The following is a 16,983-nucleotide window of genomic DNA, read 5'->3' on the forward strand; positions in this document are numbered from 1 at the left end:
CACATTCTCAACACCTTTTCTTTCTCCCCCTCCTTTCTTTCTTTCACTCAGGGAGAAGATGGATTCCCTGGCTTCAAGGGAGATATGGGAATCAAGGGTGACAGGGTGAGACATTTATCTTTTGTTTGAGTTTTTGTCAAATGCCGTCAACCATATCTGGATGTACGTCTCAGAACACATTTATATCTAACACAGTATAGGGAAATGTATTCCATCATCTCTCCGTTCAATCTGTCAGGGATTTAGTGTGCCTTTGATAGGCTTATGATGAAGGGTACAATAAAACCCTGTTTGACTTTGAAAAATGGGCAAAAAGGTCCTCAGAGAAAAAACAGTAAGCTAGTTGTCATTGGCTGATGATTTTGGCCAGTGCGGAGTTGATCCTAAGTCCTCTGGTCCAATGGGAGGTGACCTTTACTTAAACTGGTCGATGGTATTGATCCCCTACTGTCTGTCTGCCCCCTGCCCTGAAGTCATTATGGAATTATGCCTGAAGTTATTGTGGAATTATGGGTAATGAGCAAACACTGATTGTAACTGTCTTTGTTGCCAGCTCTGGCAAGTGAGAGTTTCTGGGTTTGTGTGCGTACATGCGTGTGTGTGTGTCTTCCTTTCAATCCACCTTTTTCTCAATGCCCCTCTTCAAACACCCTCCACCTTTCTCTCAATGCCCCTCTTCAAACACCCTAACTTTCTCTCAATGACCCTGTTCAAACACCCTCCACCTTTCTCTCAATGCCCCTCTTCAAACATCCTCCACCTTTCTCTCAATGCCCCTCTTCAAACACCTTCTACCTTTCTCTCAATGCCCCTCTTCAAACACCCTCCACCATTCTCTCAATGCCCCTCTTCAAACACCCTCCACCTTTCTCTCAATGCCCCTCTTCAAACACCTTCTACCTTTCTCTCAATGCCCCTCTTCAAACACCCTCCACCTTTCTCTCAATGCCCCTCTTCAAACACCTTCTACCTTTCTCTCAATGCCCCTCTTCAAACACCCTCCACCTTTCTCTCAATGCCCCTCTTCAAACACCCTCTACCTTTCTCTCAATGCCCCTCTTCAAACATCCTCCACCTTTCTCTCAATGCCCCTCTTCAAACACCTTCTACCTTTCTCTCAATGCCCCTCTTCAAACACCCTCCACCATTCTCTCAATGCCCCTCTTCAAACACCCTCCACCTTTCTCTCAATGCCCCTCTTCAAACACCTTCTACCTTTCTCTCAATGCCCCTCTTCAAACACCCTCCACCTTTCTCTCAATGCCCCTCTTCAAACACCTTCTACCTTTCTCTCAATGCCCCTCTTCAAACACCCTCCACCTTTCTCTCAATGCCCCTCTTCAAACACCCTCTACCTTTCTCTCAATGCCCCTCTTCAAACACCCTCCACCTTTCTCTCAATGCCCCTCTTCAAACACCCTAACTTTCTCTCAATGCCCCTCTTCAAACACCCTCTACCTTTCTCTCAATGCCCCTCTTCAAACACCCTCTACCTTTCTCTCAATGCCCCTCTTCAAACACCCTCCACCTTTCTCTCAATGCCCCTCTTCAAACACCCTCTACCTCTAACAGGACAGAAAAACTGTCAGGTAAACCCGAAAATAGAATCCCTGTCCAAACTTACTACGTCAGTCAGAGATTAACTTTAGACTGTTCAAGTCACCTTAAAACCCCTTCAACAGGAGTAGCTCTGACCCTAACTTCAAACACAACACCCTCAATCCTGACCAGGCCCTCTTTAGAGGAGTGGAGAGACAGAGAGACAGAGAGACAGAGAGACAGAGAGACAGAGAGAGAGAGTGAGAGAGTGAGAGAGAGAGAGAGAGAGAGAGAGAGAGAGAGAGAGAGAGAGAGAGAGAGAGAGAGAGAGAGAGAGAGAGAGAGAGAGAGAGAGAGAGAGAGAGGAGAAAATCCATGAGGAGCTTAAACCACTTCAAAACGGAGAGAGAGAAAAAGACAAGGGGCTTCAGTCTGTCTTCCTCTGGAGATGTATCAGCATCTGATGAAAGAGAGGAGTGATGGGGGATTTGAGAGAGGGGGAAGAGAGGGGGAAGAGAGGAGGATTTGGGAGTGAGGGAAGAGAAGAGGATTTGAATGGGCCCTCTGCTTGGGAGGGGAGGAGGCAGGAGGCGCCCAGCATGGACCGGAATCTGAATGTCTCCCTGTGTTGTGCGCTTATGAATGTGTGTTGCATACTTATGAGTGTGTGTTGCATGCTTATGAGTGTGTGTTGCATGCTTATGAGTGTGTGTTGCATGCTTATGAGTGTGTGTTGCATGCTTATGAGTGTGCGTGTTAGAGAGAGAGAGAGTCTGCTTAATTAGCTTTTTAGCATGAGTTGATGTGTGAGTGTTGAGCTGGATAAGAGAGTTTTGTGATGACTGTGTGTGTGCGTGTGTGTGTGTGTGCATATTTAAGTGAGTGCATTTGTGTGAAGTGTGATTGAGTGCAAGTGTGTGTGTGCCTGTGAGTGTGTGTGTGTTACGGCGAGTGTACGGGGTCCGTTCACGGTCCACTGGGTCGGCCTGGTAATGGCTGGTTGTCAGAGACAGTTTTTACCCTGCTCTTTAGAGACGTGCTGTGCGCTGCCTTGTAGCAGCCTCAGTGCCACTAACCCACCAGAGGATTAACACACTTAAAGGCAATAAAAGGCTTCTTATCTGTCAGCTTGACAGACAGACAGACAGCAGCCTCAGCAGCCTCATTTGATTCATTAACCAGCAACAGAGCATCAGACTGACCTGCTTCACTCTGTCTGGAGGGCTGGACTTGGAGGAGCAGCTGTCATGACTGAAATAGTGACTGGAACAAACTGGTGTCACGGCCTCAAACAGTGTCTGAATGAAACGATGTGAGGATGTGATGGTGTCACGACTGAAAAAGTGAGGCTGGTATTGCAGTTTGCTGGGCCTGTGAGAGCAGATGTTATGACATAAACAGTGACAGAAATGATGTGAGGATGGAAGTGCAGGCTGAAGGCCTGGACCTGAAGTGAGCATGGCTTTTTGAAGGGGCATGACACAATACGTCAATATAAAAGATATGGTATTACGCGATAGGTAAATCAACGACATGGAATGCCACGTGATTCTAGGATATGATACAACATAATACTCTAAGAAATAGTATGACACTATATGAGATACACCTGAACAACATGGTTATATGTGTTTTTGTAGGGTGAGCTGGGACCTGCTGGACCCAGAGGAGAGGACGGACCTGAGGGGCCCAAGGGTCGCTCCGGTCTTCCTGGAGATGCTGGCCCTCTTGGACCCAACGGTGAAAAGGTGAGTCGTCTTTGTCCTTGTGACCAACTCCTCATACTTTAAAAAGGCCATTATTCTTGTGACCAAATCTCCATTAAGTTACATGGAACGGAAGTTGAGGACGAAAGACCACCGCTCAACTTCTCAACTTCTCAACTTCTCAATCTACCTGCCACCTGCTCTTAAACTGTACATGTTTAGGATATGGTTGGTCCATAACCGGTGAAACTCTGGAGTGACCTTATTTTCTGTTTATTAAAACAAGGACAGTTATTTTTGAAGCTATAAGACTTAAAATAGTTATTTACTTTTCCCCAGTACAGTGTCTCTCTCTACTCTCATTATGTAGTTGGGAATCAGAATCATTTAGGAGTATCTCTGGGGAGTTCTATTGAAGTGGAACATGGAGAGAGCCAGTTTCCTCTTCCCACGTCCCGCCCACGTCTAGCAGGACCAGGGTGTAAACAAAACAGATTGGCTTCACATTGGCCTGACCCAGACTAGGGGGACTGGAGGAGATAGATTGAGGATCTAAAGAGATAGTACAGAGGATTGTTTCAGCAATACAGTACAGTACCCATTACACACAACCATAGTCACTCTACAGTATATGTATGTTGTTGTAAAAAGGACTTTATAAATAAATCCAAAATGATTATTGATTGATATACATACAGAACCGATGTTGACTGTGTTCTGATTTTCCTGGCCCACAGGGCAAACTGGGTGTTCCAGGGTTGCCAGGATATCCAGGAAGACCAGGACCAAAGGTAGGTCCCCCTTTCCTCCTCAGGTCCCTCTCTTTCTCTCTTTATTACAGTGGATGTTTCTGGGAGCCGCTTCTGAAGAGCCCTTGATTGAACATGGCGTTAGTGATGACCTGATTTGATCTGACGGGCCAGCGGGGCAGCACTCTTACGCAGGCAGGGCGCAGGGTGAACATGTTTGAACCTCCCTAATCTGTCTGACACCAAAAGGAAGGATTTTTACCCTTTTGGTGTCAGACAGATGCCCACTGCCCAGCCGCTATCCACAATGCATCACTACTGCCTACAACAGCGCTTTTATTTTACACAACTCAACATCTTTGTTCCTAACCTTTGATTAACCTGGGATTTAATCTCTCTCGCTCTCTCTCTCTCTCTCTTCTTTTTCTCAACACAGGGATCTCAGGGTTTCCAAGGTTTCCCCGGAGCCAACGGAGAGAAAGGAACAAGGGTACGTCAGAGAACATTTCCTGTCAAAGTTTTAGTACTTAGTATTTAGTATTAGTTTCCTTAAATTTCAAGTTATACTCTACATACCTACAAAACAACCTAATGTGGATGTGCGAGCCAGCTAAGTGCATTTCACTTTGTAGTTTTAGTATTCAACCCACCCCTGAGAAGATTGGATCAATACTGAATCAGATCAATGGAGACAGGGTTTTTTCTCTCTCTAGTACTAATTCAAAACACCAGGGAGTTTTAGTCAAAGGGAAGAAGATCAATCCAAGGACTAAAATACAGTTGTATTTCTTCTTCATTACCATCCTCACATCAACCCATTTTTTAAGAGCATTGAAAAGCGCCACTAAGGTCATTTATCATATTGTACGGTACTTGGCAAAATATTTCATTTTCTTTTAAAGAGACGGGTCATTAGTTTAGTCTGGAGAGTAATGGTTTGTCACAAAGTGTGGAACGACGGACGGTACACAAGGTTTTTTATCTTCTATCGCAGAACTATGGGAATTTATGTAGCAGAACCCTTAACGCTCTGATGTAGAGCGATGGTCGTCACATTTACATTAGTTTCATTGCTGTCTTTTCTAAATCTAAAACCCACAAAGCCATAATTCCTTTCTTTATTAATTTGACGTACAGCGAGGGATTACTCACGTTCCTCTTCGTTTCGTATTGCTCTGAAATCATGGAAATATGGCTTATAATATAGTGTTGTTTTCTAGATGTACCGCAATGGTCTCTCGCCCAACAACAGTTTAGGATATCTAAACCCATTTATCTCGTTTTATTATCAAAAATTGAAAGTTGTTTTCACATTTGAAACTTATATAAACATTAAATAAATGTACCTAAGTCATTTAGCAGACAGTCTTATCCAGAGCGACCCATAGCGAAGGTTGAATGAGGAATAGGTCTAAATGTTAGTTGAAGTAGCAATGGTGATAGTGGGAATTACATTTACATTTTACATTTAAGTAATTTAGCAGACGCTCTTATCCAGAGCGACTTACAAATTGGTGGATTCACCTTATGATATCCAGTGGAACTAATCTAATGGGACTAATCTAATGATTAGTACAGGTCTAGTTCATCTGATAGGCTAGATAAGTCAGGGTAGTCTCAAATTCATTACCATTACAACTTGTGACCTCAGACCTCTGTATGTGTTCTGATTCCTCACAGGGACTTGCAGGGAAAGCTGGCCCAAGAGGACAGAGAGGACCAACGGTAGGTCTGCTTCCCCTTAGACCTCCACTATCCACAGGCTATGGAGGTAACCATGACAATGGTGTGTCCGGGTTACCTTGACCCCCAATAGGAGGTTAAGTGAATGAAAGGAGAACATTCTCTATTGGTGAAGGATATATTCAGAGGTTCTACTGTCTTTATTGGTATTCCTCCTTCCTCACGTTCCTCTTCTTATTCTTCCTCTTCTTCCAGGGACCTCGTGGAGAGAGGGGACCAAGGGGACCAACAGGAAAAGCTGGACCAAAGGTGAGTCAGGGTCTTTGATCTGACATGGCGGACGAAGTGCCTCACTGTCATACAGTGGTATGATCTTGTCTATCATTGGCTGAGTCCCTTCTGATCACTTCCTGTATCCCTCCTGTCTCCCAGGGTACCTCAGGAAGTGATGGCCCCCCAGGACCTCCCGGTGAGAGGGTATGTACTGGAGCATCCTTCACCTCAAACACCAATTAATCTATATCATCCTGATCCATTTCCAATAGTGCTTATTGATCACTGGTCGATTGATTGGTTGATTGACTGTATCGTCTGCTTGTGTGTTTAAGGGTCTTCCAGGGCCTCAAGGACCAACAGGATTCCCTGGACCAAAGGGCCCACCCGTAAGACAAACAAAACCTACAACACAACAATGGCACACACATAATACTGCCTTTCCTCTGTGTTAGTCTGTCTATAGTGTTTTGCTAGGTCTCTCTGAGACCCAATCTGTACTCTACATGTATATGTGTAGCAGCTCTGGGGTTTTCTGTCTGTGTGTTTCTCAGGGACCTGCTGGGAAAGATGGTCTGCCCGGACACCCTGGACAGAGAGGAGAGACTGTGAGTACACACAGTGTTGTTGTCATCCTACACCTGTGTCATAGACCAGAGTTTATATTCTCCTGAACCTTGTATACCATCTTCTTATCGCTCTTCTTCTCTCTTCTCCTCGCAGGGTTTCCAAGGCAAGACTGGCCCACCTGGACCCCCAGGAGTGGTTGGACCTCAGGTGAGTTCTGTCACATACAACCATACAACTAAGACACGAACAACACCATATTACTAACACACACACACCACCACAATACTAACATACCACCACAATACTAACACACACACCCCCCACTATGTCATATCTCCTGTGACACACACCACCTAATACAATACATTTCAGTGGACTGGCCTCATCGACAAGTAGACATGCAGAGATCATGTGTGTAGGATTAGTTTATTATCACTGATGAGTAGCTTGAAAGTGACTCATATTGTGTCAATGCGGTGACATAACTATGTAGACAGAACACTTCCTATTTGTCAGTCCTCATCTAACTTAGATGCAGTTAGGGAAATAAATTAGGCCTCGCCAAAATCATGTACTGTAAATAATGAATGCCCACTCGTTTGTATGCAATGCATATCAATGAACACTGATTAGCGACAGTAGGGCTCTCAAACACACCTTTTGGTTTGTTATCTCTTACCTAGGCTGAGATTAAGATGATCGTGGGCAGGATGTGCAGTTAGCAGTCATTAGGGTGTCGCAAGAGTCACATAAGGATGACTTACAGGTGTCGTAATAATGTCATAGTGAGTTTTAGGTTGAGTTTTTGCCTTGTTTGCTGTGCTGACAGAAGGGCATTCCTCCTGTCTATGTCTGGCTAGGCATGACTGTCAGAGTGTTGTTTATCCTCTTAGATATTAGCACTTGGCTATTTATTCATTATGCATGCTCAGTTAACAGCCATTTCCACCCAGAGCTTTTCTCCTAATGCTAATTGAGAACATTACATGTATCGATGATGTTGTTCTGGCAGATGGAAGATGCCTTCCGGGAGTGACTAGCGGGTACTGGAGGTTCTGGCCTTCCACTCACCCACGCTCTGTCACCCTGTACTCATACATTCTGTACAGACACCCTGATACACTTTGTTGTCTCATTCACATTCTCTCTCTCTCTCTTTCTTTCTCTCTCTCTCCCTCCACAGGGCCCCACAGGTGAGACTGGACCAATGGGAGAGCGTGGCCATCCCGGACCCCCAGGCCCACCCGGTGAGCAGGGTCTTCCTGGATCTGCTGGTAAAGAGGGAGCTAAGGGTGACCCCGGTCCCGCTGGCCCGGCTGGTAAGGATGGTCCCCCTGGTCTGAGAGGGTTCCCAGGAGAGAGAGGTCTGCCTGGCCCAGTGGTGAGTAGCACACACCTCACATCATTTATGACTGATCGGCTCGATTCGGTCTTATGTAGCAAACTTTGAAATTGTATTTTTTACATTGGATAAATGGTAAAGACTCTACAAAATGGTATATCATACACTACAGTTGAGGTACAGTGGGAAAGTAATTATGCTTTGAAAGTTGATAAACTTAACCCCAGTTTTGAGAAAATGGGCCTTGAATGTTTTGGTAAACCAACTGGAGAGCTCTTCTTTGTCTATACCCAATCAGCATCACACCCTCTTAAGCCTTAGCCCCACCCATCTCCTTAAGGATTCACATATGAGGCCATGTACTAAACAACCAAAGTTTTCAAGACTAAAGGCTGGTTTATACTTCGTCTATACACATGTCTGTAGACAGTTGTCGCAGTGACATCATGAACATTCTATTGTCGTCCGCCATCAAACTTGTCATTGTCGTTATGAAAAGTATAAACACAAAAACTACAGGCTGCATGACATCAGCAGCCTGGTGCTCCAAAATAGCACAACTGGTGTATTTTAACACCAATAAACCCATCCATTTAAAAATGAATTTAGTATACTGTATGTTAGTCTAGCAAACCAGGCAACTAAAAGCAACTTTCTAAACAATATTTTGGTTTGTTTATAGCTTGTTAGCTAGCTTTCTAAAGTTAAGTTAGCTGGCTTGCCAGTTCAAATAATGACCATATCATATAGCTGACAACATCTTCACTTTAGCTAATTTGTATTTATTATTACAGGAAAATAAACTCACAACAAGATCATTATTTACAAGTTAATGCCGAGCCAATTACAAAAAATAACTTATGGTTGTGAGTGTGATGAAATAAAAGCAGGGCATTCTACCTGAGAATTTTAGAACTTGGACACTGTCTCGTTGGCCTAACATTATATACTAATTTGACTTCGGTGCATGTTGTTCTTCACATTACCGTCTCTGGTAAACTCACACTATAAAATGAAGGTTTATTTGTCACATGCACAGGATACAGAAGGTGTAAATGGTACAGTGAAATGGTTACTTCCATAGTGGAGTATTTTGTTTAGACTTGCAGCTAGCTAGCTAGCTAGCTAAACAATGAACCATAATCCCAACTCATAACGTTACTACCCTGCATGAATATGCAGGTATATAACCAACTAGGTTCAATTAGCAGGCTGGCTCACTGGCTATAACTAGCAATGCAAATAGCTCTGATATGAATCATTTTACTAAACAGATCATACATGTAACATTAGCCAGTGAGCCAGGCTGCTAACGTTAGCTAGCTAGCTAACAGTATGCTTTCATTTGCAATAAAAACAACTTTCTGACAAAATGATAAACGTATAATATCTGAAAATGTAGCTAGCTAGACTTACCGTATACATGGATGAACGCTTCTCCCTCTCTGTCATGGATTCTATGGTTGCCCTTAGTTTGAAGATGTAATCCGGAGACAGGTGTTTTATATATTGTATGTTCTCTTTTCGACTCCCTCCGCATATTTGCAATCAAATGCCAGAATTTTCTCCATCTCTTTAGCTATCATACTCTGCTTCCACCGGGCATTCCACTGATTTTGAAACTCAGACCTACAGAAAGTGGAGAGCAACTCTTGCAGTTCTTCATGATATCTCTCAAAAAAGCCACATTAGAAAGGATTACCTACACATACTAACCAGCTCATGATATAGACAGAAGTGAGCTAAATGGCACACTCATCTCTCCGCATGTCTAGCCCATCCATTATCTCAGCCAATCATGGCTAGCGGGAAGGTTGCTGATTTAACAGTTTTATTCATATTTACAGATGGCATACAAGTCATACAAGGTTCCTCACTTTTTCCGTGGCTAAACCAACTAGGCTCATCATTTTATTCATATTTACAGATAGCATAAACATTTGTTATGAAGGCATATGAAAGTTCACACGTTCCAGAAGGCATTTCTGCCAAAAAACACATTTTTATTTAAAAGAATTCATGTTTACGTTGCAATGCCTCTCCTGTGACGCGGGACATACACCTAGTTTCCTGAAACGAGTCACATTTCTGTCTTATCTTTGGGATGAATAAGATTCAAATCAATCAGATTTATTTTAGAGCTAGTTGCCTTTCTTGTGTAAACATGAGGAGTTCACATAGGCTTTCATGATTACAGCTTCTTCCCTCAGTAGCCTGTATCCTCTCAGTCAGCACAGTGTGGGGATTCTGGGATAGATAGAGGGGTTCCGCCCCGGCGTTAAGGAAGGATGAGATGTGCTCTGCTTCCATCACAGAACATGCTTGTTTTCTAAAGGTTTGCTTCCCCTTCCCCCCCCCCCCCCCCTCTCTCTCTCTCTCTCTCTCTCTCTCTCTCCTCTCTCTCTACAGGGGGCTCACGGCCTGAAAGGGAATGAAGGCCCCAACGGCCCACCTGGACCTGCTGTGAGTATGGCTGATGAGCACACATCCACCAACACCCTCTCTTCATCTTTCACACTCTCTATCAGTAGTTGTCTCTCTATCACTCTATCATTATCTCTCTGTGTTTTTCTCTATTTCTCTCTCTTCCCTCTTTTTATTATGCACACGCACTGCGAACGATGTTTATAGCCCATCAGTTGTACCAGCATGCATTACATAATGTTTTAACGATATTCATAGTTCATTCATTAGTTACGCGACATAGGTTCCACCTATTTAGTAGATTTGCCTGATGTTAAGATTCTACCCTAAGATATCAAAATATGTTATCAAAAAAGTAATGTACCTGCTGTAGACTAGTTCTCCAGGGATATACAGCACCTTTACAGGTATAAAGGTACTACTGTAATGAGGGTAGTACTGTAAAAGCAGAGACGTGTTTAGATGGGGAACAACATTCTGTGGCAGCCATGCTTGCACCCCATCAACATTACATGGGGAATATTTAAACAATGCTATGTTACTAAAGTAGAATTAGAACAATATAAAAAATTCTTCAAATTCTTCAAATTGACCCAACTTTCTAAATATATGGCTCTGAATAAAGATAGTACAAGACTTGTTAGTAGTGACCTATACTGACTGTGTCTCTCTGTGTTTTAGGGTTCCCCTGGTGAGCGTGGTCCTGCTGGCCCAGCCGGACCCACTGGTCTCCCTGGACGACCAGGACCTCAGGGACCCCCTGGACCCGCTGGAGAGAAGGGTGGACCGGTAAGACCCAGTTCAGTTCAGCCTGGTTCTGTCCATGCTACCAGTTTCAACATAAACCCTGTTAGAAAACAAACACATTTCTCTCAGCCACTGTATATCTCAGCCTCCTCGTTTGAATCGACTTATTGTGCAGTACAGTAGTGTTCGGGTCAATTCTATTCTAATTCTGTCAATTCAGGAAGTAAATGGTTTACATCCTGAATTGACTGAATCAAAATGGAATTGATTTCAACCCTGCAGTTTAGTAAGTCTGCAGATGAGAGTTGTCTGGTAAATGAGTGAAATGAAATGTACTGTAATTTAATGTGCTATAGGGTGAAAAAGGACCCCAAGGCCCTGCCGGTAGAGATGGTGTCCAGGGACCTGTTGGTCTGCCTGGCCCAGCTGGACCTCTCGGACCCCCAGGAGAGGATGGAGACAAGGTGGGTTGGCCCACTGAGGGGAGAGTAGTATGCGTTTGTCTGTGTGTGTGTGTGTGTGTGTGTGTGTGTGTGTGTGTGTGTGTGTGTGTGTGTGTGTGTGTGTGTGTGTGTGTGTGTGTGTGTGTGTGTGTGTGTGGTGTGTGTGTGTGTGTGTGTGTGTGTGTGTGTGTGTTTCCATGCATGTGAATTTATATAAAAGTGAACACTTAGCAGCTTAGATAAAAACAAAATGTCTATCACTCTCTGGCTCGAACACACAAACATACTCAACGTGATGATTTACATCAAAGGCAGGGAGTGTTTGTCCTCTCTCATGACCCTCTCTCTCCTCAGGGGTGTTGACAGGCAGAGTTGGCTCTGACTGACATGTATTTAAGTCTTTCCAGCTGACAGATAGCTGAACCCGTTATGTCGATCATTTGTACGTTTCAGATGGTAGAGAGAGGAGCTGCTATTAGTATGCAAACACACAGCCAGGATGCACACTGAGACACACTGAGACACACACACAGGGACAGACAGAGAGAGAGAGAGAGAGAGAGACAGAGACAGACAGAGGGAGAGAGAGAGAAAGAGAGAGAGAGAGAGAGAGAGAAACAGAGGGAGAAAGAGAGATGGAGAAACATTTGTATGAAGATCAGCTGTAATTTAATATTTTATCTTTGGAGGAATGCTGCTTTAGTTGTTAACTGGCCTTAGTCTCTTTCTCCTGGTGTTGGGGGACACAGGTAATACTGAGGTATTTGACATTTAGAAAGAGAGAGAGAGACACCCAAACAAAGAGGATCTCACTAACATTCACCCAGTCTCATTATAAGGCCTTTCACACTCGGAACAGGGAGGATAACTCCAAGGGCTTTATTAAGAGGAGTTAAGGAGAGTAGAATAATGTTGTTTCAGAAGCAATAAGCATCCTCTGGGCTGGCTTAGGAAAAGTCTGACTCAATGTTTTCCCACCATTTCAAACACCTAGAGACTGCAAATGCATTTGAGTATGCGTAACAGTGCGACGTTCTGGTGTTCTGATTTTGCAGTGCAAATGCAGTGCAAACAAGTTGTGAATGGAATCCGTGACAGAATGCTAGTTGTTTACCACATATAGATGACAAACCCCTTCTGGGATGTGGTCCTTTGTAGATCAGTTGGTAGAGCATGGTGCTTGTACCACAAGGGCAGTGGGTTTGATTCCTGGGACCACTGAAATGTATGTATGCATGACTGTAAATCGCTTTGGAGAAAAGTGTCTGCTAAATGGCGTATATATATTAGATCATTATTATATTACATATACAGGTAATTTACAAAATAATGGAAACACTTGAGTAAATGAGGGATACAAAGTATATTGAAAGCAGGTGCTTCCACACAGGTGTGGTTCCCGAGTTAATTAAGCAATTAACATCCCGTCATGCTTAGGGTAATGTATACAAATGCTGGGCAGGCCATTATTTTGGCTACCGTGGCTATGCCCCCATAGTATGACAATGCCCTCATCCACAGGGCATGAGTGGTCACTGAATGGTTTGATGAGCATGAAAACGATGTAAACCATATACCATGGCCGTCTCAGTCACCAGATCTCAACTCAATTGAACCGCCCGAGACAGCGTTTTATACCACCATCAACAAAACACCAAATAATGGAATTTCTCCTGGAAGAAGGGTGTTGCATCACTCCAATAGAGCTCCAGACACTTGTAGAATCTATGCCAAGGTGCATTGAAGCTGTTCTGGCTCGTGGTGGCCTAACGCCATATTGAGACACTTTATATTTGGTGTTTCCTTTATTTCGACAGTTATGTGTACATTATATTTATTTTTGTTTTGTGCTGCTACCATGTTGTGCTGCTGCCTTGTGTTGCTACCATGTTGTTGTCATGTTGTGCTGCTACCATGTTGTGTTTTCATGTGTTGCTGCCATGCTAAGTTGTTGTCTTAGGTCTCTCTTTATGTATTGTTGTGGTGTCTCTCTTGTCGTGATGTGTGTTTTGTTCTGTTTTGTTCTATATTTTCTATTTATTTTAACATTTTAATTCCAGCCCCCGTCCCCGGCATGAGACCTTTTCCCTTTTGGTAGGCCGTCATTGTAAATAGGAATTTGTTCTTAACTGACTTGCCTAGTTAAATAACGGTTAAATAAACTAAATAAATATATATATTATGTGACTCCTAGTTCTGACACTGTGTCACTGAATGATATTTGAAGGCAACAATGACATATACCCAACAAAAAGCCCTAAAACCTCTCTTATCTCCCTGCCAAGCATTTACTCACATACAAATCTTAATTTAGCTGAACACTAGCTCAACAGGATTAAAGTGAGTTAGCTCAACAGGATTAAAGTGAGTTAGCTCAACAGGATTAAAGTGAGTTAGCTCAACAGGATTAAAGTGAGTTAACTCAACAGGATTAAAGTGAGTTAGCTCAACACGATTAAAGTGAGTTAGCTCAACAGGATTAAAGTGAGTTAGCTCAACAGGATTAAAGTGAGTTAACTCGACAGGATTAAAGTGAGTTAGCTCAACAGGATTAAAGTGAGTTAACTCAACAGGATTAAAGTGAGTTAACTCAATAGGATTAAAGTGAGTTAGCTCAACACGATTAAAGTAAGTTAGCTCAACAGGATTAAAGTGAGTTAACTCAACAGGATTAAAGTGAGTTAACTCAACAGGATTAAAGTGAGTTAGCTCAACAGGATTAAAGTGAGTTAGCTCAACAGGATTAAAGTGAGTTAACTCAACAGGATTAAAGTGAGTTAACTCAACAGGATTAAAGTGAGTTAACTCAACAGGATTAAAGTGAGTTAACTCAACAGGATTAAAGTGAGTTAACTCAACAGGATTAAAGTGAGTTAACTCAACAGGATTAAAGTGAGTTAACTCAACAGGATTAAAGTGAGTTGTGTTGACTGTTGTTGTGGTTGTCTTTTTTTCTATCACCAGGGAGAGATTGGAGAGCCAGGTCAGAAGGGAGGTAAAGGAGACAAAGGAGAGCATGGTCCACCTGGTCCTACTGGTCCCCAAGGCCCGGTTGGAGCGCCTGGTCCTGCTGTAAGTATCCCACCAAACCATCTCACCCTCCAGTTCATTGGATATGATGTCACTTCCTGTCCCTGCCACAGTCTCTTGACCTGGTCTATGCCACAGTTCAAAATCGAATTCTTCTCTACCCCTTACTCTCTTACGTATGTACATTCTATCCCCTCCCTCTCTCTCTCTTTCTCCTTCTATCTCTCTTTCTCTTTTCCTCTCTCTCGGGTGTGTAGGGAGCTGATGGAGAGCCCGGTCCCAGAGGTCAGCAGGGTCTGTTTGGCCAGAAGGGAGATGAAGGATCCAGAGGGTTCAATGGACCCCCTGGCCCAGTGGGACTGCAGGTCAGAACCATAATCAAACCAGGGACAGTCTATGGTTGTGTCCCAAATGTCACCCTTTTCCCTATGTAGTGGATTTATTTTGTCCAGGGCTCATAGGTTTCTGTTTTTGTGATTGTGACTGACATCATTATCTTGTCTGAATGCAGGGATTACCTGGTCCAGCCGGCGAGAAAGGAGAAACCGGAGACGTTGGTCAGATGGTAAGAGTTCCTACTATTCTCTTATGCAATACTGCTATGGAGTTTCATGAAATAGAGCAGAATTCTAATGTACCAGTATTGAGTGTATGTATAAGGATTGTGTACAATGAATTTAGCACTGTCGGTTTCCTATATTTATATGATGATAGTTTATTCCTATTTGTATGTGATGACAGTAGACTCATCACTCTTTTTCTCCTTCCCTGCTAGGGTCCTCCCGGTCCTCCTGGGCCCAGAGGCCCCTCCGGACCCCCAGGAGCTGACGGCCCTCAGGGACCTCCTGGTGGTATTGGAAACCCTGGATCTGTTGGAGAGAAGGTAAGGTCCACCTGTTAATACCCTTCACCTCAATGTAGAACCCATAGAAATACAATCCGTTAATCCAAAATTGATTATATTTCTATGGTAGAACCTTTCCATAGTTTTCTGAAGATTCCTACACTTGGCCTAGTCCTCTTGACCCCATTGGAAGCCATGACTCTCCTTGTCCACCATGACTCTCTTAGTCCACCATGGGTCTCCTAGTCCACCACGGGTCTCCTAGTCCACCACGGGTCTCCTAGTCCACCACGGGTCTCCTAGTCCACCAAGGGTCTCCTAGTCCACCACGGGCCTCCTAGTCCACCATGGGTCTCCTAATCCACCATGGGTCTCCTAGTCCACCATTGGCCTCCTAGTCCACCATTGGTCTCCTAGTCCACCATGGGTCTCCTAGTCCACCATGGGTCTCCTAGTCCACCATGGGTCTCCTAATCCACCATGAGTTTCCTAATCCACCATGGGTCTCCTAGTCCACCATTGGCCTCCTAGTCCACCATTGGTCTCCTAGTCCACCATGGGTCTCCTAGTCCACCATGGGTCTCCTAGTCCACCATGGGTCTCCTAATCCACCATGAGTTTCCTAATCCACCATGGGTCTCCTAATCCACCATGGGTCTCCTAATCCACCATGGGTCTCCTAGTCCACCATGGGTCTCCTAGTCCACCATGGGTCTCCTAGTCCACCATGGGTCTCCTAGTCCACCATGGGTCTCCTAGTTCACCATGGGTCTCCTAGTTCACCATGGGTCTCCTAATTCACCATGGGTCTCCTAATTCACCATGGGTCTCCTAGTTCACCATGGGTCTCCAAGTTCACCATGGGTCTCCTAGTTCACCATGGGTCTCCTAGTTCACCATTGGTCTCCTAATCCACCATGGGTCTCCTAGTCCACCATGGGTCTCCTAGTTCACCATGGGTCTCCTAGTTCACCATGGGTCTCCAAGTTCACCATGGGTCTCCTAGTTCACCATGGGTCTCCAAGTTCACCATGGGTCTCCTAGTTCACCATGGGTCTCCTAGTTCACCATGGGTCTCCTAGTTCACCATGGGTCTCCTAGTTCACCATTGGTCTCCTAATCCACCATGGGTCTCCTAGTACTTAGAGATCTACATAGCAGAGGACTCAGACAGTATTGAGGTACATAGTCGTTATGCCATCTGTTCCTGCACATAAAATCCCCATAGTTCACAGCAGTCCAGAGTAGATGGCAACGTCTATTTACCCTGTTGCTGAGCTCAGAGGTAGAAGGTGTCTCATCTATCAGTGTAACTGTGGTTTAAAGTAGCAACACGAGACAGATATTCTTACTGTGCAAGAGGTCCAATTGTCAGTTTGAGTTTCAGTACAACATTATTCAGATCACCACTCATCCTCTTTGCAAAGCTTTTGTCACCATCAATATTTGATGTGGCTATTCAATAGATCATGTTTGAAATTGGAAACGCTCATTTTCATTCTCAAGTGAGTGTGAGCGACACGCACACACACGTACATGCACGCACGCACCACACACACACACACACACACACACACCACACACACACACCACACACACACACACACACACACACACACACACACACACACAC

General features: G+C 44.1%; 1 protein-coding gene across 2 annotated transcripts in view; it reads left to right on the forward strand.

The window, feature by feature from the left end:
* LOC106568813 (collagen alpha-1(XI) chain-like) overlaps positions 1 to 16,983 on the forward strand; it is a 144,046-nt gene that overhangs the window by 102,646 nt on the left and 24,417 nt on the right. For both annotated transcript variants that reach the window (XM_014139485.3, XM_014139484.3), the window contains exons 28-45: positions 52 to 105; positions 3,180 to 3,287; positions 3,983 to 4,036; positions 4,431 to 4,484; positions 5,675 to 5,719; positions 5,933 to 5,986; positions 6,110 to 6,154; positions 6,286 to 6,339; positions 6,505 to 6,558; positions 6,674 to 6,727; positions 7,704 to 7,901; positions 10,272 to 10,325; positions 10,968 to 11,075; positions 11,390 to 11,497; positions 14,441 to 14,548; positions 14,764 to 14,871; positions 15,018 to 15,071; positions 15,282 to 15,389. In XM_014139485.3, coding sequence (XP_013994960.2) covers positions 52 to 105; positions 3,180 to 3,287; positions 3,983 to 4,036; positions 4,431 to 4,484; positions 5,675 to 5,719; positions 5,933 to 5,986; positions 6,110 to 6,154; positions 6,286 to 6,339; positions 6,505 to 6,558; positions 6,674 to 6,727; positions 7,704 to 7,901; positions 10,272 to 10,325; positions 10,968 to 11,075; positions 11,390 to 11,497; positions 14,441 to 14,548; positions 14,764 to 14,871; positions 15,018 to 15,071; positions 15,282 to 15,389 — 1,422 coding nt within the window. The remainder of the gene's footprint in view (positions 1 to 51; positions 106 to 3,179; positions 3,288 to 3,982; positions 4,037 to 4,430; positions 4,485 to 5,674; positions 5,720 to 5,932; positions 5,987 to 6,109; positions 6,155 to 6,285; positions 6,340 to 6,504; positions 6,559 to 6,673; positions 6,728 to 7,703; positions 7,902 to 10,271; positions 10,326 to 10,967; positions 11,076 to 11,389; positions 11,498 to 14,440; positions 14,549 to 14,763; positions 14,872 to 15,017; positions 15,072 to 15,281; positions 15,390 to 16,983) is intronic.

Source organism: Salmo salar, chromosome 01, assembly GCF_965601325.2.
Source record: "Salmo salar chromosome 01, fSalSal1, whole genome shotgun sequence".
NCBI lineage: Eukaryota > Metazoa > Chordata > Actinopteri > Salmoniformes > Salmonidae > Salmo > Salmo salar.